This window comes from Henckelia pumila, chromosome 2, assembly GCF_033568475.1.
Source record: "Henckelia pumila isolate YLH828 chromosome 2, ASM3356847v2, whole genome shotgun sequence".
NCBI classification, from domain to species: domain Eukaryota; kingdom Viridiplantae; phylum Streptophyta; class Magnoliopsida; order Lamiales; family Gesneriaceae; genus Henckelia; species Henckelia pumila.
The window spans coordinates 99843193-99867611 of record NC_133121.1 but is presented as its reverse complement, the minus strand read 5'-3'; the positions used below and the strand labels follow the sequence as shown (position 1 = coordinate 99867611).

The window sequence follows — 24419 nt, the reverse complement described above, 5'->3', positions numbered from 1 at the left end:
AGAATCACGGTATTTCAATCTTATACAAATTAAGTTTTTTGTTAAATAATTTCATTTCTTCTACAAGCAAATAAAACCAACGAATTTTGGAATTTCAATATTCTCGAATTAAGATTTCGTGGAATTAATATATTTCCAAAAAAAAAATAAAAACCAAATAATTTTAGAATTTCAATCTTCTTAAAATTGAATCCTTATATAGTATGCATGTTGTTTGACAATTTTGACCATATCATAATAAGTAATTTTTAAAAAACATGCTCACCAGTTATCTCAAGTATGTATAAATAAAGAATAAAGTTGACAATACACAATGTAAAACTTTAACATTTGTTTACACTTTTATAATTATAATTATATATATATATATATATATTTGTTCACACTTTTATAATTATATATAGTATGGTATAGATTTGCATTTTCCGAATTTTTTTAATACATATTTTGTGTATATATACAAATTTTGTCATTTTTTATATTTGTATTTTTATTAATCTTATATATATTTTCAACCATTTATATTATAAAAAAAACAAAATAATTTTGATACAATATTTATAATGTAATAATAATTATATAACATATTTTTTATGTTGTGAGTATCAAAATTTAAATAATTAAAAGAGATCAATTTAATATAGTTTAAAAGTATGGTTGTCATTTAACAAAAATTAAGATAGGGAACAATGATTTTTCAAACACTCAAATTCTAGCTTGTATTAGCTTTAATCTTCTCACAAACTTCAAAATAATATCTCAAAATATCACTTTAAATAAATAAATACTCTCCAAAACACTACCTTAAACAACTTTGTTACGTTTAAATAAATTCGATTCTCTGACAGGTTGGTAACAAGGTCATTCTAAACTCTAGAGTAATACCATATATATTTATCGTATTTAATTTAATATAAACAAAATATAAAAGAAAAGATTATTAAAATGATATGAAATAATAATAGTTCGGCGTCCAAATATATCAAATTATAAGAATTGATGTAGCAAATTATATATGTATGCATTTTTTTTAAAAATAGCGATCCGATTGGAGATCAAACAGAAATGAACTTGAATATTCCATGTAGAATGTAGATCAATGTTTATTAAGTAGTCAGTAAAAATATATCTGAGATCACACAAATATAAAATCCAAATTTACTGATTTAACCAAAACACTAAAAAAGTCGAAGCCAGTAACAGTAGGCGACGAAAATAACATGACAAGTTTTACTCCTATACATACACCTCGAGTAATATAGAAACAAAACAAATGGGTAGTCGCTGCCAAAGTAATCTGCACAATGACACTTTTTTTTTTTTGGATACATTTGACTCTGATGAGAAATGTCCAACACCTCAAGAGCAACAAGAAGCACCTGTTGCACTCCCCGCTGTTCGATCTACCAGAACCATGCCCGACGGGTTTGGTGCTGGCTGCAGAAGTGGCAGTTTCTTTGCTGTGGACAGATTCAATTGATACATGTAAACGAATATGCGAGACAACATAGCCGGTGAACAACAATGGTATTCCGACTGAAGAATTATTAAAAGAATGAGCCAAAGACGGACTCAAGACTGTTGACTGCGACTTAATGATGTACTTTTTCGGAGTAGAAGCAACATTTTTTTAGAACTTAAGCTGAGAAATTTCAAATTCTATGTACAATGGAAAACAACTAATTACGTCTCCAGTCTCCACTATTCTTATTCAACAATGCAAAAGTATAAGTGTACAACAATTAAAAAAAATTAATCACAAGGAAAAACTACAGTGAAAAAGCAACCGACGGGGACCAGATACTGTAATGCTCAGTGTCTAAACAACTACGCTTTGTGTCATAATCATCAATCAAGAATATATTCTCGCTATTCAGTTACTTTTGGTTGTTTTCACATTGTTCTGTAAAGGAAAGACACATTCCATAATATTATAAGGCTGCGTTTACTTATGTTGATAGGATTGTGAATATGTAATTTATTAGGTGAGTATTAAACTAATTAGATATGATATATAGTGTTATGAATAAATAATAATTTGTTTACTGTGATTGATTACGATTGTGATTAAACAAAAATTCACAATTTTGCCCTTTAAATATAATAGAAAAGATTAGAAAGAAGGGTATATTAGGATTTTTCTAATTTTCTTTCCATTTATACAAGCCATAGATTATTTATCATTAATGAAATTGAGAATTAAAAATCATGCTCAAATCTAATTATTAACGGGCCCTTGAGTTTAGGAATTTTTGTAAATTTTTAAGTAAACATGGGATGAATTATTATTAATAGTCTTACCACATGATAATCACCCCAAGTGATAATCACCCCAAGTAAACGAAGCCTAAGAATATATGAACTTACCTATTGCATAAAATAGGTCATTGACATTAGTTGCATCCTTTGCAGAGGTTTCCATGAAGAAAAGACCATTCTCCTGCGCGTAAGTTTGTGCCTCCTGCATTAAAATTTCACATTGGTACAGCTGATAATGGTAGATTGATGCCAAACAAAGGTAAGTATTATGCCATGGAAAATTTTCTCGTCGGATAGAATTTTGGTTAGAGATGATGTACATGATTATTGGCTATTCTGGAACCATAGAATGAGATGGACAACCGCATTATACCAGCAAGACAGAACACATGTAGAAAATAGTTAAAATGCTAGATTGCTAGTTAATTGAGAAAGAGAGAAGTTTCACGTTACTGAACTAATGATCACAAAGGTTTCGTGTTGGTATAAAGTTTGAACCACGTATCGATACCTGATGAATTTTCATGCAAATCAATCACCTCATTTATTACTGCCTAACCAGAGGTTCAGTTCTGGTGTTCAAGAACAGAAACCCCCAACAATGTCGCTTGTGTTGCTATATTGCCCTGAACAACAAAATACTGGTGCCTATGTAATGACCTGAACGACAAAATACTGGTGCCTCTGGAAACACTTGTACCGATTGTATTAAGATCACACCTTCCTCACAGCTAGGATTTCTTGGTTAACACAGTATCCAAGTTTGAAATTTTTAGTCCAAAAAGAAAACACTATTTACCGGTGACTAAGGCTGCATAAAGTTCATGATCATGCTCAATAAAGTATGAGCTTATTCTAAGTAGAAATGCACGAGACTAAATAAACATTCAAGTAAAATCGAAATTCAAACCCCAGCGAACATTCATATAAATCGATAACACAGACATAGTAACACAACAAAAAGTAAGCGACAGCTTGCCTCTGCTGCCACCTTCCTTGCTTCCAATAAATCCACTTTATTCCCAGTAAGGGCCATCACCATATTTGGGTTACCTTATACCAAAAAACAGAAAACAGTTGGCCCAAAGAATAAAACTAAATAAATAACAAAGAAATGCATAAAACCTGCAGAAAAAAGATAGATAGATAGATAGATGGTGAGATTCAAAGTTATCAATGAAACAGATCTAATCAATAGCTTATATAAAATCCTCTCTCCCATTTCCACTTTCAAGGTTTTAGGTATTCTGTGGTCTTCCTAACAGAGGCCTTCCCTTTTCATAAGAACTATTTATAAAGTAAATGAGGGAATAAAAAAGAAGCTTATTCTCATGAAAATAAAAGGTTTAATCAGTTCATTTTTTTTCAATCATCATTCCGATGAGTAAAATCATTAATACAAAGGGCATAGCATAAAAGGCACTTTCGACACAAGAAAACCCACAAGTGACAAAAAGTCACAGTAACTTGCAGCCAAATTAGCCTACCCATCAAAAGGGAATTTACCTTGTGCCTGGAGCTCGTGAACCCATTTTTTAGCCCGATCAAAGGATGCCTACAAAATTGACAGGATACTAACATGAAAAGCATGACAATGTGCAATTTTAAGAAACAATTTGACAATTCACAATGAATAAATCTTTCCTTGTATAATAGTAAAAGCATATTGCTTTCCTAAGTGGTGCAGATCAAATTGAAATGCAGGGCACAAAACATAACAGAATAATTCATACTTATCAACTAGCCAAGCACATTATATTTAATAGACAATTATGGCAGCAACAACCTTACTTGATTTGTTATATCATAGACAATTATGGCTGCTGCAGCTCCTCTATAATACATCGGAGCTAAGCTGTGGTATCTCTCCTGACCTGCTGTATCCCATATTTCAAATTTTACCGTTGCATCATTTACAGCAACAGTTTGTGAAAAAAAGGCAGCACCAATAGTTGATTCCTACAATATCAAGCAAGTAAATTCAATCTCCAAAAGAAAAGTTTAAGAAGTTCAGGAATTAATATGAAATCCATGAAAATAATTTTGATCAAACCTGAAATTCGACAAATTGCCCTTTCACAAAACGCAATACTAGGCTAGATTTTCCAGCTCCAACATCTCCAAGAAGCACCTAAAGGCAGAAATAAATAACTAAAACAGGTAGATGGTGGTAAAGACTAAAGTAGAAATAGAAACTGCTATAACACCAATCAAAGTTGAGAAAAATCTTCTTTAAACTAAGGGAATTTGGCTTCATGCGAGTAAAATGTGTGTTGTATTGAGCTGTTTATTAAATTTTACAATCTCAAAAAACTCAACGCCTACTACTTCGATTTAATCCTGACACTGCAAACATTATGTAATCTTCGATCTTGTGTGTCAAAAGTTTTTTTACTAGCCACGTCTCGATTTAGAATCATACATGGTGACACGAATAATATTGACTATACAAATCCACGACCTAATGGGCCATTCAGAGTGATAAGAACTAAGGTAATTGATTCCATAAACCACCAACAACTAACAAACACATTGCTTAGAAATGACATCAGTAAAATACTAAACCATCACCGATTTATCATCATCATAAAAAAAAATTAGCATAGAATTGCCAAAGGATGGAAAACGAGGAATTATGATTGATTAATCAACTGATCACGAACCTAATAATACTAACAGAAATAGTCAAACTAAACCCAAATTGATATAACTATTGTTAGCGACAATCCTATACAAAAACGATTTCAATTCTCGACGTTAACAAATTACATATATCCACGAGAAAATAAAGGAACCCACGAATATTTGAAGTAGATAAAACAGACCCAAATTGAAAATTGCATCAGAAAAAAAAAAAGAACGAATCAACCCTAAATCAGTGGGAAAAGCAAAAGAGATCGGAGAAAGAAAATACCAGCTTGGCATTGACGTTCTTGTGTCCGCTGGAGGCCATGAATCAAGTTTGGGAGGTTTGAGTTGAATTGTAGAATTTGAGAACTTCAAAGAAAAGTGTCGATGATCCAGCAATCCTTTTTATTTCGCTTTCCTTCTTATTTATTATTTGCACATTTTCGCATTTATTATTATTATTAAAATAATGTCGGCGCAATTTGAAGTTTAGCATCTTTTTTATTTGAGTAATTAAAAGTAGTACTAGTATGAAAAGTAATTTTTTTATAAATTGTATTGGGATGGAGATCTGTTTTATAAAATTAATTCGTGAAATGATATTATAAGATTTTTTGTGTTTTTATTTTCTTGCAAAAACTATTGTTTTATAAAATTAACTCGTGAAATGATATTATAGGATTTTTGTGTTTTTTTTATTTTCCTACAAAAACTATTGTATTACATTTAAAATTTATTAGATAATCTCTTACCAACCATTCTATTCATTTTATAAACTATCCTATCTGTTTATAGGATGTTTGATTGAGCTTATGAAATATTTTGAAGTTTATGAGCTCATCGAATTTGTTGAAAAATGATTTGGTCAAAGAGCTTATAAACAGTTAAAATAAGTTGTTTGACAGTTTATACGTCGTTTTTAAAAAGTTACAATGATCCTTTATTTTTTTTAAAAAAAATATCTTATTTTAAAATCTACTTCTACAAAATAATCTTGTATATTTTCATAAATATTTAGGGATAGTTAGCCAAATAATATCGGTGGAACCTTTTTTTTTTTTTTTAAAAAAAAGAAAAAACCTTATAAAAAAAAAAAGAAAAAACCTTATGTAATGTATTTGAAACACTTCAAATATATGTGAGAAGGTAGTTTTAAAAAAAAACTAATTTGACCAAGGCCATTTATTAAAATATTTTCTAAATGTCTACCATGTTCTCAATATTAAATTTATTGTTTTAAAAATTTACAAAAATAGCAATTTTTCTAAATTAAAACAGGAAATAATTCTAATATAAAGTTTAACATTTACGGTGAAATTTTAAAAGTGGTGATTTTGATAATAAAAAAAACTTATAATGTCAAACACGTCAACGACTCAGTCTATGTTATCCCACCCGAGCATCCAATGGCCCGAATCATGCGACAGATCAAATAATTTTATCTGTCGGGTGATCCGGGCCGTTGATGCTAGTACTCGGTCTGCCAGCATCGACTGAGCCCACGTCAACATCTTTAATATGTTTAAAAAACAAAAACTACTATGAAACAGTTCTATCAGTTAATTTTGTGAAACATATCTCTTATTTGACGACCAATGAAAATGTATTACTTTTAATGCTAAAAATATTACTTTTATCGTAAATCCATGAGACCGTATCATAGGAAATATACTTTTATTTAAAATAAGGTTATTTAAGCAATTCAATAGCTTGTTTTTTTAAAAAAATTAATAATTAATGAAAAATCAGTTCAAAAAAAAAAAGTACAGACAAACCAGCTTGTAGATCATTTTTAATATACTTAACCAAACACCTTTACTTTATATATATTTTTTAGAAAAATGTAGATAGGTGACAGAAAAAAAAAATTGATTTTAAGTTAAAATAATTATTAAGACTTGCCATATGTGCTTGGGGGCTGAGTCGATGCTACCATCAAAGGGCATTACCTTGATCCATTCAATGGTTGACACTTGGCATCTCAATTTTTTTTATATAAAAAAATAAAACAAAACAAATTCAGAGTTAGCTGTAAACCTTTCAACCAACCATGGTTTGTACAAAGATACGAGATTTCAAAACTTTCAATTCCCTCGCAAAGCTTCCACTCCACTTTTCTCTCCTCACATAGTTTCCTCCCATTGCCCGTGAACGCTCGAAGCCGACGGATGTCCCCACGCCGAAGAACTCCATTTGTCGCTCAAGACCACCCCACCGGCGGTGACCGCTGTTGCCACCCATATCTCCGCCTCCGACTCCGACCGTGCCTGACTCCGACAACCACTCCACCGGTGAATCTGAATCCGACGCTCCAGATCTAACCATTCCTCTTCTGGTCATTTTTCGTCAAGGTCGTCATCTCCGCCACATACTCCGACTCCGACCGCGCCTGACTCCCGCGGCTAGGTGAATCCACTCCATTACCTCTCTATATTCTCAGACACGTTCATAAATACTTTAAAGGCAGCATCACCCCCTTACCGGAGTCTGGTCATTTTTGTTTTCATGCTCGGTATAATGAGTTAGTAAAATGTAATTCATTTGTATTGTTGCTTGGTATAATGATTTAGTAAAATGTAGTTCATTTGTACTTATAATCTTCATTTGTACATGACTGTAGTAAATCAAAATTGAGTTAAAATAGGAATGTAGGAACCATGAAGCATTTGTATGTTTCATGTTTGTACATGACTGTAGGAACCATGAAGCATTGAGGTAAAATAGGAACCAAAAAATATTTCATTAACCCGCATCTTCAGAACATTGAAAATGTGTATGGAATGTAAAATAGGAACCAAAAAATAGGACTTTAGGAACCATGAACCATTTGTACGTTTGTGTTAAATGTTTATATGCTTTATGATTTATGATTGTGTAATTTTGTTTGTCTATTTTGGAATCCATGGGGCTGTTTATTGATTAGATTTGGCTTCTGATATTAAGAGATTGTTTATTATTTTAAGTTTGTTAATTGAAGCAGACTCATGTAATTTCAAAACCTTCTCGCAATTATATGCTTTATGATTCTAATTTGTTTTGCATCTTTTATTTAAGCATTTGGACATGGTAAGGAAAAAGATGTTTTCCTGAAAAAAAACATATTAAAGAGAAGCAAGACTTGAATATGTACGTACATGGTTCAGCCAGTTCAAGTTAAAGTGTATTATTTCTTTAGTTTCACTTACTGATGATCATTAAATATGATTCAAAGCAGGACTTCAGATCAAATATTAAATTCTGTGTATGAATTTTGGATCTATGCAATATTTTAGTTCTTTTGAATCTTGTAACATGAAACGCGGGAAACTTCTGCGAGCGATGCCGGTTTTCACATTTGCAAACCTGGCTGGTCTTGACATGCTCGAGACAACCTTGGTTGCACTTCAAGACATATCTTTGGATAAGAGCTTCAACGACCATGGTCGGAAAAACCTCATGGCGGAGTTCCCACACCTCCTCCATCTTCAATCAACAAGTACCTCGCAACCACTGTCAATTAGTAAAGCTTGGGAAACTCACTAGACCATTATTGGGTGTTATGTTTGCACTTGATCAATCAGTGGAGCAACTGGGAGTTGGTGGATGATTTTTCCTTCTATAAATTATAATGCAGAGCTGGTTCAGATTTTTTGGGTGCTTACAATTCGAAGTAGGCTATTCTTGTATCTGATAACGCAACTGGGAGTTAGTGGGGTTCTTGTCTTGGATCATCCATCAAATTTCAGTTTGCTTGAGATGCGAATGACTACAGATCGAAGACCTGTGAACTATGTTATTAAAAACTAGTGGGATAATAGCCAAAATAGTCCTGCAAGTTTACTTGTTTTGTAATTTGGTTTTGTAAGTATTGAATTTTGAGTTTTGGTCCTGTAAATTTAGTTATATTTTGGTTTTTAGTCCTTTTTTTCATTTAAGAAATATTTTTATAATCGAACTGATAATCAAACCGATCTAACTTAAAAAAACATTCCAATTGATTGGATTATTATAACCGGATGGTCGTATTGGAAAATTGTTTATATAATATAATTAATAATATATTTTAAATTATAAACCTAACAAATTTATATAAATAGAAAAAATATATATCTATTGTAGTTTAAAAACTAAACTTTAATATTAATAAATATTAATTAATTTTTAAAAAATAAAAAATATGTTAAAAAATTATAAACTCTAATATTAATAAATAATATTTCTAACGAGAAAAAAAATCAAATAATCATGTATATATATAATAAAATATTAAATTAAGGTTTTAAAATAAAAAACTAATTTTTCTAAAAAAAATCGAAAAACCAATTTTTTAGTTCTTGACTAATTTTATCGGTTCAATCGTTAAAACGGTTTTTTGGAGCGTTTCGGATCAAATCAGTGACCGGTTTCGTGTCGAATTGGTTGAACCCGTTGGTACAGTCTGATTTTGAAAATATAATATTTAAGGTGTTGAAAACATAACATTTAATTGTTGATACCACAACAGACACGTCATCATTTCTCAATGTTATTTAAGAATTTTTAGCTGTCACGTTAGTATTTTCTAATGTCACGTCAACAATCTATTAAGAAAGGACTAAAATCCAATTATAACTTAACTTATAGGACTAAAACACAAAATTAAATACTTACAGGACCAAAACATAAAATAGGCAAACTTACAGGACTATTTTGACTATATTCCCAAATAGTATTTTCTTTTATGCATACAATAGTAGTGCATACCGATTCTTAGTGCATAAGTCAACGAATCCTGATATACATGAAGGCACAATTATGGAGTCAAGGAATGCTGTATTTTTTGAAAATATCTTTCCATGTAAAGACAAGAAAGAAATAAGTTCGAACAAGCGAACTCATGAAAAAACAATTGAAACTCCACAAAACAACGTGGAACCACGACGCAGCAAGCGTGCAAGAGTTGAAAAATCGTTTGGTCCTGATTTTCTAACATACATGTTAGATAATGAACCAAGAACTCTTCAAAAGACTTTATCAAATCCTGAGGCTTCTTTTTGGAAGGAAGCCATACAAAATGAAATAGATTCCATAATGCATAATCATACATGAGAGTTGGTTGATCTCCCTCCGGGATGTAAACCTTTAGGATCCAAGTGGATTCTTAAAAGAAAATACAAAGAAGATGGATCTATAGATAAATATAAAGCTCGACTTGTGGTTCAAAGTTTTAGACAAAAAGAGGGATATGATTTCTTCGATACCTACTCTCCGGTTTCTAGAATAACATCCATTCGTGTTCTCATAGCTATGCAGCATTGCATGATCTTGAGATTCATCAAATGGATGTTAAAACTGCGTTTTTGAACGGAAAATCGGATGAAGAAATATATATAAAACAACCAGAAGGGTTTGTTGTACCCGAGAAAGAACAAAAGGTGTGTAAACTTGTCAAGTCATTGTATGGACTTAAACAAGCACCTAAACAGTGGCATCAAAAGTTTGACACTGCAATGTTGTCAAATGGTTTCACAATAAATGAATGTGATAAATGTGTCTACATTAAAGGTACTACAAATGCATATGTAATTGTTTGTCTTTATGTAGATGACATGTTAATCATGGGTAGCAACCATGAATTGATTGTGAAAACCAAAAAAATGTTGAGACAACATTTTGATATGAAGGATTTGGGATTGTGTGATATAATTCTAGGGATTAAAGTTTCTAGACTTCCTGCTGGAATTATGTTATCCCAAACTCATTATGTAGAAAAGGTTCTTGAACGATTTAATGCCACAAATCATCCTACGGCTAGAACACCTATGAAATTGGGTACACATTTAGCCAAAAATAGAGGAGAACCTGTTTCACAAGTAGAATATGCAAGGGTGATAGGAAGTTTGATGTATTTAACTAACTGTACCCGTCCTGATCTTGCATATATTGTAAATAAGCTAAGTCGATTCACAAGTAATCCAAGTAAGGATCATTGGAACTGGCTTACCTCAAAATATGTGGGGTGAAGCGATTATCTCAGCAACACACATTCTAAACCGGATTCCAATAAAAAAAAAGACGAAACACCATATGAACAGTGGAAAGGTCGTAAACCTTCTTACTAATACCTCAAAGTGTGGGGGTGTTTGGCGAAAGTAGAAGTACCTAAGCCAAAAGAAATAAAAATTGGGTCTAAAACGGTTGACTGCATATTTATTGGTTATGCATACAATAGTAGTGCATACCGATTCTTAGTGCATAAGTCAACGAATCCTGATATACATGAAGGCACAATTATGAAGTCAAGGAATGTTGTATTCTTTGAAAATATCTTTCCATGTAAAGACAAGAAAGAAATAAGTTCGAACAAGCGAACTCATGAAAACACAATTGAAACTCCACAAAACAACGTGGAACCACGACGCAGCAAGCGTGCAAGAGTTGAAAATCGTTTGGTCCTGATTTTCTAACATACATGTTAGATAATGAACCAAGAACTCTTCAAAAGGCTTTATCAAATCTTGAGGCTCCTTTTTGGAAGGAAGCCATACAAAATGAAATAGATTCCATAATGCATAATCATACATGAGAGTTGGTTGATCTCCCTCCGGGATGTAAACCTTTAGGATCCAAGTGGATTCTTAAAAGGAAATACAAAGAAGATGGATCTATAGATAAATATAAAGCTCGACTTGTGGTTCAAGGTTTTAGACAAAAAGAGGGATATGATTTCTTCGATACCTACTCTCCGGTTTCTAGAATAACATCCATTCGTGTTCTCATAGCTATTGCAGCATTGCATGATCTTGAGATTCTTCAAATGGATGTTAAAACTGCGTTTTTAAACGGAGAATTGGATGAAGAAATATATATAAAATAACCAGAAGGGTTTGTTGTATCTGGAAAAGAACAAAAGGTGTGTAAACTTGCCAAGTCATTATATGGACTTAAAAAAGCACCTAAACAGTGGCATCAAAAGTTTGACACTGCAATGTTGTCAAATGGTTTCACAATAAATGAATGTGATAAATGTGTCTACATTAAGGGTACTACAAATGCATATGTAATTGTTTGTCTTTATGTAGATGACATGTTAATCATGGGTAGCAACCATGAATTGATTATGAAAACCAAGAAAATGTTGAGACAACATTTTGATATGAAGGATTTGGGATTGTGTGATATAATTCTAGGGATTAAAGTTTCTAGACTTCCTGCTGGAATTATGTTATTCCAAACTCATTATGTAGAAAAGGTTCTTGAACGATTTAATGCCACAAATCATCCTACGGCTAGAACACCTATGGAATTGGGTACACATTTAGCCAAAAATAGAGAAGAACCTGTTTCACAAGTGGAATATGCAAGGGTGATAGGAAGTTTGATGTATTTAACTAACTGTACCCGTCCTGATCTTGCATATACCGTAAATAAGCTAAGTCGATTCACAAGTAATCCAAGTAAGGATCATTGGAAAGCACTAATGAGAGTGCTTGGATATTTGAAATACACTTTGAGTTATGGACTCGTGTATACAAAATATCCTGCGATCCTAGAAGGATATTGTGATGCAAATTGGATTTCTGACACAAAAGACTCCAAGTCTACGAGTGGATATGTGTTCACTATCGGTGGAGGAGCGGTGTCATGGAGATCCTCTAAACAAACTTGTATAGCTCGGTCGACTATGGAGTCCGAGTTTATTGCTCTAGATAAAGCTGGAGAAGAAGCCGAGTGGCTTCGAAACTTTCTCGAAGATATTCCATGTTGGAAAAACCGGTGTCTTCCATTACGATTCATTGTGACAGTCAGTCAGCAATAGGAAGAGCACAAAGTAGTATGTACAATGGTAAATCTCGACATATTCGTCGGAGACATAATACCATAAGACAATTGATCTCGAATGGGGTTATTTCGGTTGACTATGTGAAGTCAAAGGAAAACCTTGCGGATCCGCTTACAAAAAGTATAAATAGAGATCAAATGTACAAACTACTTGGAGGAATGGGTTTAAAATCCATAAAATAAAATATTTATAGCGGTAACCCAACCTTGAAAATTGAAGATCCCAAAACCTTGGTTCAATGGGACAACTAAGTTATAAATATTAGTTTGAGTATTTGGAAAAATTACTTACTCAATCCTGGAACATCCAAGTTGACATAACCTGCAAAATGTGGTGAGGTTAAGTTTTTCTTTTAATGATTCCTATACCTATAAAGTGGAGTAATGCAGGATACTCTTGATAGGAGATCATCTATATAAGTGCAAAGTATTGGCCGCTTTGATTGCAACACTTATGAATCTAAGATATGGTCCAGGGCCGAAATGGACACAACGTGAGAACAAAATAGTTAAAAGTATTGTTAAGTACTATTGTCTTGGTTTACACAAACGGTTGACTAGTTCAAAATCGCGTTACTATGCAACTAGTAAATTCGATAGTATTTTACTACGGTAGGTTCAAAGCCACAAGCTACCTATCCTGATGTAACAATAATTCAAAATGATTTTCTAGTGAGAATGTTACTATACGTGAAATTCATTCATGTGGGGGATTGTTGAAAATTGTATTATTGAATGAATTACAATTGAAATGGGCTTGAAAGGGTTTGAATTGATTAACCCAAATTGTTTGTAAAAGTCTTGTCCAAAGTATTACAAAATTCAAAATTTTGGTGAAATAAATTGGAGGGAAATGGGGAAATGGTAGTCCCACATTGGAACAACTCCAATTTGTTGTTCACCTTAATTAGTCCAACATTGGACTATGGGATTGGGCCCTTAGGGCACCGGATGTTTTGTAAAGGGGCAAGACGCTAGTCGATGCAACAAACACACACGCGCGCGCGCGGTTGGCCGACTCGGCTCGGCGTGGTGTGGTGTGATCTTCTGATCCGATTATTCTTTTTGAATAAAATTTATTTAAAATAATATTTTATTATTTTATGAAGTAGGCCCGAGCGGTAAAATATTATCGCGCGGGCGCAGCACCGCACATGCAAGACAGTGAGTTCAAAGCGACGTGCGCCCGCGCGGTTAAAAATTACCGCGCGAGCGCGGTACCAAATTGAGAGGCAGTGTCTTGGCTTAAAGTTGGGCGCTCGCGCGGTAGAAAATTACCGCCCGAGCGCACCTTCTGCAAAATGAACAGTCACGACTGTTTCTGGCATTTTTCTATCATGGGTTGCATCCTTACGCCTTCAGACGTGTTGTTTTGTGTATAAGACTATATATATGGTGGTTATAACACAGAAAACAGACATAGAAACATCTGATAACATACATTTCAGATTTCTGATTTCTCAAAATCTCTCCCTCACTTTCTCAAAGAAAAGTTAAAGCATATTTTCGTTCGTTGAAGTTCGTGATATTTATATCACGATCGAAAGTCGTTGTATCTTAGAGACGATTGCCGCTAACGTTTAGCACTTGGAACGAGCAATTTCGTCTTGTGGATAGAGAATTTCTCTCGCCTCGACTGTGTTCATTATTGTCGCTGTTATTGTTGCTGCTGTTTAAACAAGGTTTTCAGAATTCGGAATACACCCTTCTAACAATTTTTTGGCTTATGAAGCTCGTAGCCAGCTACACCAATTTCCCAGTGTAATTATACCCACAACTTTGATAATCTCATTTTAGCATTTAGTAAAACTTCGTTTTACCGTTGTTGAGTGCTTACATCTCACAAAAAGTAAATAAAATAAAGGCACAAAAGAGATTCAAGCTCATAGTCTTCACATATAAGAGCATCCTACAACAATGAATATATGAACATCTCGTTCTATTTATAGAAAATAAAATGGCATAACTACACAGCAAATATATGTTCATGGTGATCTCTCGTGACATAGCTTCACAAACCACGGCTACCTCAACGAACGCCCGAGTCGATTGAAAATTCAATAACTAAAGATGGTTATTACAATTATTATTGCTTTTTTTTTTTTGGGTTGCACGAGTGAGAAAATCCTTGGAAATGGAGAAGGTTTTGAATTATGAAACAAGCCAAAATTCAATATGAAACATTCCACCCCAATCCATTCAAGAAAGCGAAAATGTGTCCTTCGCTATAATACAGGATCGAGTTTCATACTTGGATGCCCATAATTTAAAAATAATGAACACAGAAAATAAATTAAACAGAAACGGATAGAAAAAAGACACAAGGATTAAGGCGGAACAATATTTCCATCTCCATCGAGCTAATGTAATATTAGATCCCAACATGCATCGGAGTAACAATTTATCACTAGTGTGAAAATTCACCTAGAGGTGTGAGTCAAGGGCAGACTCCGTTGATGTCGAAGTCAGGAGCGGAGGGAGTCGGAGTCGAAAGGTTGAGCGTCGGAGTAGGGGCGGAGGGAGTCGAAATTGTTATGGATTATGCCGGTGCGAACATGACGATAATAATAATTGCAGAATAAAACAATCAACAAGAACACCAAAGATTTACGTGGTTCACCCAATATAGGCTACGTCCACGGAGCTGCTGCAATATTTATAACCGGAGAAATATTACAAGTGTATATAAAACACTATATCTCACCACACCCAGACCTCGAGTATTACCGAGAAATAATTCTCTGACTCACAAGAGATCTCCGAAAAAAAAACTCTTTTTTTTTCTCTCTTTTTATTTTCTTCTCTCTTTGTTAATACAAAAGAAGAGGAGAATGAGATGATATAAACTGAAATCGGGGAAGCTTATTTATAGGCATTCGAATACGCGTGAATTAAATATATTGCATTTAATCACGCCTCTCCACTCACCAACCCCCAACCACCATCTGACAACTAACAATTCTCCCACTTGAAGACTTGATATCAATCATGGTTTCACACAGTCAATGTAGCAGCTCATGCCTCTACTCTTATACTTGCAGTTCAACTGAAGTTGAACATAACTTCAGTTTGTCAGTGGTCACTACCTTTGTGAACATATCAGCTGGATTTTTGCTTCTAAAAATATTCTCAAGCATCAATATTCCATCCTCCAAAACTGATCTGATGAAATGGTACCGTATCTGTATATGCTTCGTCCTAGCATGATAAACAGGATTCTTTGCCAAATGAATAGCACTCTGACTGTCACAGTATAATGTGCTATCCTCAAGCTTCTGACCCAACTCCTCAAGGAATGATCTCAACCATATCATCTCCTTGCTAGCTTCTGTCACTGCAACATACTCAGCTTCAGTAGTCGAAAGTGCAACAATCTTTTGCAACTTGGATACCCAACTTACTGTCGTACCACCTAATGTGAACACATATCCAGTAGTACTCTTCCTGCCGTCTAGGTCACCACCCATGTCGGCATCTACATATCCTTGTAAGTCCTGATTAGTCCTCCTGAAGCACATAGATGAACTGATGGTACCTTTCAAATATCTGAGAATCCACTTCACTGCTTCCCAGTGTTGTTTTCCCGGATTGCTCATAAACCTGCTCACAACTCCCACTGCATGTACTATGTCTGGTCTGGTGCACACCATTGCATACATGAGGCTTCCGACAGCAGATGCATAAGGAACCCTATTCATATAAGCATGCTCCTGCTCCGTCGATGGTGATTGGGCTTTGGTTAATTTGAAATGACTAGCCAAAGGAGTACTCACCGGTTTAGCTTCATCCATGTTGAATCTGTTAAGAACCTTTTTCACGTACTCTACCTGAGATAGCTTCAAGACTCCGTTCACCCTATCTCTCAAGATCCTCATACCAAGAATTTGTTTTGCAGCTCCCAAATCCTTCATATCAAATTCTTTTGATAACTCTCTCTTGAGCTTATCAATCTCTTCCAGACACGCTCCTGCTATTAACATGTCATCCACATATAGCAGTAGAATGATATATGAACCATCAATCTTCTTCACATAACAACAATGATCTGCCTGGCACCTCAGGAAACCGTTGTTATTCATGAATCCGTCAAACTTCTTGTAGCACTGTCTTGGAGCTTGTTTGAGACCGTACAAGCTCTTCTGAAGTTTGCATATTTTCTCTTTTCCTCGTACTTCGAATCCCTGTGGCTGTTTCATATAAATTTCTTCATCCAGATCACCATGAAGAAACGCCATCTTTACATCCAACTGCTCCAGATGTAAATCTTCCTTAGCCACTAGTCCAAGTACTATTTTGATAGTGGTTAAATTAACCACTGGAGAGAAAATCAGTGTAATCAACGCCTTCTCGTTGTTGAAAGCCTTTTACAACAAGTCTTGCCTTGTACCGTTTGATGCTATCAACTTCTTTTTTGATCCGGTACACCCACTTATTGTGTAATGCCTTCTTGCCTTTCGGAAGTTCCGTCAACTCCCATGTCTGATTGGATGACAGTGAATTCATCTCATCTTCCATGGCTAACTCCCACTTGGTTGAATCATCATTTTGCATCGCTTCTTCAAAGGTCTCAGGTTCACCTTTATCAGTCAGCAAAATATAGTGAAGTGCAGGGGAGTATTTCTGAGGTGGTCTGATTGTTCTCGACGATCTCCTGAGTTCAATCACCGGAGTTTGTGGATCAACTTCTTGTGCAGTTTCTTCTTCCTGGTTACTATTCTCCTACTCATTCATAGGAATATCTATCAATGACACTTCATTTGACTTCAGGACTTCGGGACATTTATCTCCTGCTATAATGTCTGACTTGTCCTTGTACAAAACTTGCTCATTGAAAATGACATCTCTGCTCCGAATAATCTTTCGATTTTGGTCATCCCATAACCGATAACCAAACTCATTATCTCCATAACCAATAAAAAAACATTTCTTTGATTTCGGATCAAGTTTCATTTTGTTGGCTGAATCGATGTGAACATATGAGAGACAACCAAACACTTTCAAGAACGAAAGGTTTACTCCTTTGCCGCTCCAGACCTCCCCTGGTATTCTACAATCAAGTGGTACCGAAGGTCCTCTGTTGATCAGATACGCTGCAGTGTTAACTGCATCAGCCCAGAATGATTTCGGCAGTCCAGCGTGCAATCTCATGCTCCTGGCTCGCTTATTCAAGGTCCTGTTCATTCTTTCAGCTACACCATTCTGTTGAGGTGTACCAGGAATGGTTTTCTCCATCTTGATCCCGTTCTGTGCACAATAATTCTTGAACTCAAAATCTTCATATTCTTCACCATTATCAGACCGTAAACACTTCACTTTCAAGTTGGTCTCATTCTCCACCATGACTTTTCACCTCTTAAAGGTTTCATAAACATCAAATTTATTTTTCAAAAAATAAACCCAAACTTTCCTGCTCGAATCATCGATAAATGTCACATAATATCGTGAGTCGCCAAAGGATGTCACAGGAGATGGCCCCCACACATCAGTATGAACCAGCTCCAACTTTGATGCTTTTGGTTCCCTACCGCCTTTCAAAAAGCTCACCTTTTTCTGCTTTCCAAGAACACAACTTTCACACAGTTTGTGTTCGACAGTTTTTAACTCTGGTAGCTTCCCTTTTGATATCAACATCTTCATTTCCTTCTCACTCATATGTCCAAGTCTACAGTTTGAGTTAGCTCCAGCATCCACAGCTGCTAACATGTCTCTGCAACTGGAAGTCATGTACAGGGTTCCAGTTTTCGTTCCTCGAGCAATAATCATGGCTCCTTTGCTCACTTTCCAAGAGCCATCACCAAAGGTCACTTTATGTCCTTCATCATCGAGCTGTCCCACTGAGATCAGATTCCGGGTCAACTTTGGTACATTCCTTACTTTGTTGAGCTTCCAGATGGATCCGTTTGACATTTTCAAACTGATATCACCCATACCAGCTATTTCCAACGGTTTTTCATCAGCCAGAAAAACTTTTCCGTAATTACCAGCAGTGTAATTACTGAATACCTCACGATCACCGGTGGTATGAAATGAAGCTCCCAAATCCATAACCCATGAATCAACCGGGCTTTCCATGGATAGTACTAAGACATCATGTACATCCTCAGTAACAGCATTTGCATTATTCTTGGGTGCTCTGCAGTCTTTTCTCATGTGGCCAGTTTCACCACAGCTCCAGCACTTCAATTTCTTTTCAAAGGTATTTTTGTCTTTTCCATTCCTTGACTTGGATCTGCCACGCCATCGGTTAGAATTATTTTCAGCACTTCTGCCCCTACTTCTATTTTCGAGATTTATGGCAGATCTCGATGATGTTGCTTCTCCCGAATCCCTCCTGCGAACTTCTTCACCAAGGATTCGATATCTGACATCATTGAATTGTAACTTTCCTTTTCCAGCAAAATTGCTAACCGCTGCCCGCATCGGTTCCCAAACATTTGGTAAAGATGTCAAAAGAATAAGTGCACGAATCTCATCATCAAATTTGATTTCAACCGATGTTAGCTGGGAAACAATCGTGTTGAATTCATTGATGTGTGCCGCCACAGAAGCACCTTCCTCCATCTTCAAGTTGAATAACTTTTTCATGAGGAATACTTTATTATTTGCTGATGGCTTCTTGTACATGTCCGACAAAATGGACATCATCTCCTCCGTAGTTTTTGCCTCCGCCACGTTGTGTGCCACGTTCTTTGTTAGGGTCAATCGTATTATCCCTAACACTTGTCGGTCAAGAAGCTCCCACTCATCATCCTCCATCTTTTCTGGCTTCACCCCAAATAGAGGTTGATGTAGCTTCTTGCTGTACAGATAATCTTTAATCTGTAACCGCCAGAACGTGAAATCTGTACCGTTGAACTTATTGATTCCCGGTCCCGATCCGTCATTTCCGGCCATCGCTTCTACTGCCTTAATAAAATTTCAAAAAATCTTTTCTGATGTGAAAGATCAGACAAAGCTGCAACCACAAAGCATACTCAGAATTTTAAGAAATTTTTCACCAAGGCTTCCGGACACCGTAAGAGCTTTGATACCAGTTGTTATGGATTATGCCGGTGCGAACATGACGATAATAATAATTGCGGAATAAAACAATCAACAAGAACACCAAAGATTTACGTGGTTCACCCAATATAGGCTACGTCCACGGAGCTGCTGCAATATTTATAACCGAAGAAATATTACAAGTGTATACAAAACACTATATCTCACCACACTCAGACCCCGAGTATTACCGAGAAATAATTCTCTGACTCACAAGAGATCTTCGAAAAAAAAACTCTTTTTTTTTTCTGTTTTTATTTTCTTCTCTCTTTGTTAATACAAAAGAAGAGGAGAATGAGATGATATAAACTGAAATCGGGGAAGCCTATTTATAGGCATTCAAATACGCGTGAATTAAATGCATTGCATTTAATCACGCCTCTCCACTCACCAACCCCCAACCACCATTTGACAACTAACAGAGGAGTGGAGGTCATCGGAGTCGGAGTCGAGAGGAGATCTGGGCAACAACGAGAAGTGGGGAAAGAACTTTTGAAATTTTGAGATGGGAAAGAGGCAGTGAATATATTTTAATCTTTTCAAATTCAAATGTTCAGGCTTAACCATGGTTAAGCTTCCACCTTTTTCACGTTTAAAAAAAATTGAAAAAATAATGCCATGTGTCAGGCAACCAATGGTTCAAGGCACTGCCTTTAAGGGCAGCATCGAATTAGCCCGTGCTTGGGAGCGGCAATTGTGCAGGGTTGCCAAATAGGATTTCGGACTGGAAGAGGGTTAATCGAACGCGGAGTTTGTGGGACCAAATCGTAGTTCTCTGTGCTTCTTTTGGCCATAAAGAAATTATTTGATTACCCATATTTTCGTCTAACATTTGGCCTATGTTATACAATTATAAATAATTATAATATCCATTTTATATAATATATCACGTGCCATTTCATCATTTTAGCAAAATTCATATAAATAGTCTAATTTGTACCAACTGTAATCCCATTTCTCAAGCGAGGGAGGGAGCACTGACAAAATCAATTTATAACTTCGAATTATCATTGAAAGTGGAGTACCAAAATCTCTCCACAAGGTGTTAAAAACACGACATAAAACAGCAAGCAAGAGTCTAATACAAGAAACTGGATGAAATTCCCTATAATTATTCAGGGAAGCCACTCTTGAATGAGAACTAACCAATCAAGAATATAAACATTTAATTGGCGAGGCTTGCTGACTTGCTATGTTGTCCAGTAAGAAAAATGGCTATGGTGGGTTCTGTGAACTGAGGTTCTGCGATTTCGAAACCATCCCGACCATAGATGGAGTCTCATATCCCACAGATCCAAGATTCCCCGAGTCACCCCGGGTCGTGGCTCTCTGCAAAGACTGTGAGCTTATACCTGACAGCACGTAAGAACGGCCTGTACGCTTGTATATCTCCACGTTTGCCATTCTTTCTCTAATTTCCGTTAGTTCACATTGAAGCCAACTGCAGAGGCTGTCACCGGCTTGTGCTGACGCAGAAGAAAGTAGAGCCGACATCCTGTTGCTTAGCACGGCCTGAGCACCACTAAAATTTCCTGTATCGGCCATTTCTCGCGCCTCTGAGATACCATCGGCCACCCACAAGCGACTCCGCTGGCGATCCACCTCCAGACTTAATATGTTCTCAGCCAGAGACAGCGCCTTTGGTCGGGATACCTCAACCATCACGCCCTCCACCTGCATCATTACCTTTGACACGGTATCTTTAAAAGAACATGTAAATTTCAAAAGTGACATTCTTTTTACCCACTCTTCTCCTTCCAAAACTGGCCACGGTGGAATCGATAAATTGACAAGAAACTCTTTTTCCTCATCAGCATACATGTCTCCTATGTGTACTAGACCTGTCAGTCCACCCTCAGAAATTTCCCTCGCATACCTCCCAGATGAAATCGATTTAATTCTCACTCCACTGGATGCTGATGAGACAGTAAGCTGAAGTTCCTGAGCAGATACACTCAGGAGACCACCAATACATCTAGCGAAAGCTTCTCGCATAGTGTCGACTGTTTCGATAAAGGAAAATGTGCCACCTGATGCATCAGATATGCCATTCATAGCTGAAGAATCATGATCTGCACCAAACCCAAATGTGTGGATGGGGAAAATAGGTTGGCTGCCATCATTTACGGGCTCTCCATTTTGAGAAAAAATGGAAGCAGACAACATGTTCAAAAATGAAGTTGCAGTCGAGGAATTGTGGTTCTTTCGACCACGAATTATAGTTTCACCGTTGTATGTATCTTTTCCATCAGATAAGAGAATGATGCTTGAAACTGAATTTCTCATGCGCCTTTCGTTGAGAACTCGGATCCCTTTTTTTAGACCCTCCACGATATTCGTTCCACCAAGTGCATCTAGAGAACTGACAGCCTGTTTGGCAACTTCACGGCCCGTATCAGTCATCCTAAGCAGAGGGAAAATTCTGTTAGCACTGGATGAAAAGGAAACGAGAGAAAGCCGGTCACCAGGCCCTAAGTTTTCAATGATAAAATAAACAGCATCCTTCATAAGGACCAGCTTTGCACCGCCCATGCTGCCACTAACATCAAGAACCATAACAAGATCAATAGACGCACGGTCCAGTTGATGTGTGGCATCTAAACGTGGCGGTGCCCGCACACTAACAAGAACTGCAAAGTCAGATACTGACTCTGCAGCAGCAACAGCGGGGTATTCGGGGAAGGCCTTAATGACTAAATTACTCGAGGGAGCACAAGCATGTTCAACTGCTGGTGTTGAATCTGTGCAGATGACAGGAAGGGGTTCATCATCCGAATAGCGAGAGGGCTCAGGCTGTGCACGAGGATAGTTGTGATTTTCAAATGGGGCCTGAGGTGGTGAGACTTGGACTTGGCCATGTGTGTTATGGTTGGCATTAGTGTTGATAGCAGGAAGTTGGGATGGGATTTCTTTCCATTTCGAGCGGCAAATGGGACAAAGATGATTCCCATGCTTGACACTGCTAGAGATACAGCTGAAGTGGAAGGAGTGTGAGCATTCAGCTGTGAAAATGGCCTGGCCCCGCCCCATTTTCACTATCCCCAAACATATAGCACAAATCTTCTGTGATCAAGAGAGCATTAACAAAATCAATGAACAGTTTCAAGTTCAAATCAGAGTTAAACACAAGTGGGTATAGAGTGACTTATCTGTAAACTTCACCATAAAATAACATTTATCTAAGCCTACTAGTACACTTAATTTACTAACCAAATTTTAACCAAACATAAAATCAAGATATTCAAATATTCAAGGCAAATAACAAAGGATGGAATTTCATCACTACTGTATTTTTCGAGGAAGGTTTAAGGTGTGCGTAAAGAACTCATCCTAGAGACATGCTATAAAAATTCCACCCCATCCCAAATAAATCGCATCCTAGAAAGACCCAAGCTTTAACGATGTTCAAAAAGTATAAAGCTAACATGTTAAATACATATACTTTTTTAAAAAATATCGTCTCAACCAAAGTCAAATAAAAATTCAATCACTAGTACGAGTTTTCAGAAGGTACTTTTTGACTAAAAATTCTTTTCCAGTACAAGTCGGAATTCTTTTCTTTATCTATAAATATAATAAGTGAATCTGCAACAGTGACGCCACTGTGTACGATGATATTTTATTTTATCCACCCCACCGAGAAACGTGACGAAACACAACACATCAATTACCAAATTTACCCTTCCAAGCAGCACACCAAAAGGCCAAAAGGCAAAACTATACGCAAAGTCGAGGGGCGTTTGTGGCAAAGCGAAAATTCATGCATTTTGTTTCGCATTGGATTCAGTTAGAAAACAGGCAAAATCACTCGCAGATCTCTCGAGACCACAGCTGTCATTCTCGATTACGTACTTCTCTCAGGCAGGCGAGGAAAAAAACAAAAACCACCGCGATAATTAGTTACGCCGGCGCCGGGAAATCGCGGAATCCTAGAATCGGAAGGAAGAATAATAATAACAATAAAAGGAGAAATCAATGCAGCGAATTAAACGGACCTTTGACGAAGAGCTGATGCTGAGGCTGCGGGAGAGGCGGGAGGAAAAGGATGAGGATGAGGTTGAGGAGGTGGGCGGCCGAGATTTCGACTGATCGGGAACGGGTGGCGGAAGATTACAAGAAGGCGGCGCCGCGGCTGAGGTGGCGTTCACTGACAGCATCTTCTTCAATTTGCTCCACTTCCCAGACATGGTTTACGCACGCGAATGGAAAGAATTTGGGAATCTGATTTGTCTTACGTTTTTATATATAGAATATAATTAATTAATGGGGAAGCTATCCATTTTATATTGATTTTTACAAAATATTATTCATCCGTCCTAAATATTGTCCACATTTTCTTTTTTGTTTGTTTCAAATATATAGTCATACACCATATTTAATAATACTTTTTTACACTTCTTTACTAGCATACCCCTAATAACTACACCTTAAAAATTGTGCAATCATTTTTTAATACATTAAATAGGGATAAAATAAAAAGTTTATATAAAATTTATTTTCCCAATACATTTTTTTTTAATTCGTGTGAAAACTAAAACAAGTCAACATATATGAAACGGAGGGAGTACATGTTATTTTGTATTTAATGCTAAGAATATCCTAATTTTATTTATTATTAAATATTTTTAAAAATACACTATTATTGTGTATTCACAGATGTTATTCTATTATTATTATATATCTATTTATTA

At 36.0% G+C, this 24419-nt stretch overlaps 2 protein-coding genes across 3 annotated transcripts; both read right to left on the bottom strand.

Moving 5' to 3' along the window:
* Positions 1-1144: 1144 nt before the first annotated feature.
* Positions 1145-5301, bottom strand: LOC140881319 (ras-related protein RABF2a-like). The gene is made up of 7 exons (XM_073286526.1): positions 5174-5301; positions 4313-4390; positions 4051-4218; positions 3766-3814; positions 3239-3312; positions 2368-2461; positions 1145-1460 (listed from the first exon to the last, which is right to left on the bottom strand). The coding sequence occupies exons 1-7, from the start codon at positions 5210-5212 to the stop codon at positions 1360-1362; spliced, it is 603 nt and encodes a 200-aa protein (XP_073142627.1). The 5' UTR covers positions 5213-5301; the 3' UTR covers positions 1145-1359.
* A 15423-nt stretch (positions 5302-20724) lies between these two features.
* Positions 20725-24011, bottom strand: LOC140882041 (E3 ubiquitin-protein ligase WAV3-like). Of its 2 annotated transcripts, none has more exons than XM_073287779.1 (2): positions 23724-24011; positions 20725-22791 (listed from the first exon to the last, which is right to left on the bottom strand). In XM_073287779.1, exons 1-2 carry the CDS (start codon positions 23913-23915, stop codon positions 20944-20946), a joined length of 2040 nt encoding a protein of 679 aa, XP_073143880.1. In that variant the 5' UTR covers positions 23916-24011; the 3' UTR covers positions 20725-20943. The 2 variants fall into 2 exon arrangements, with proteins under 2 accessions (XP_073143880.1, XP_073143881.1); XM_073287780.1 differs by having other exon boundaries at positions 20725-23657; positions 23724-23785.
* Between the last annotated feature and the right edge of the window lie 408 nt (positions 24012-24419).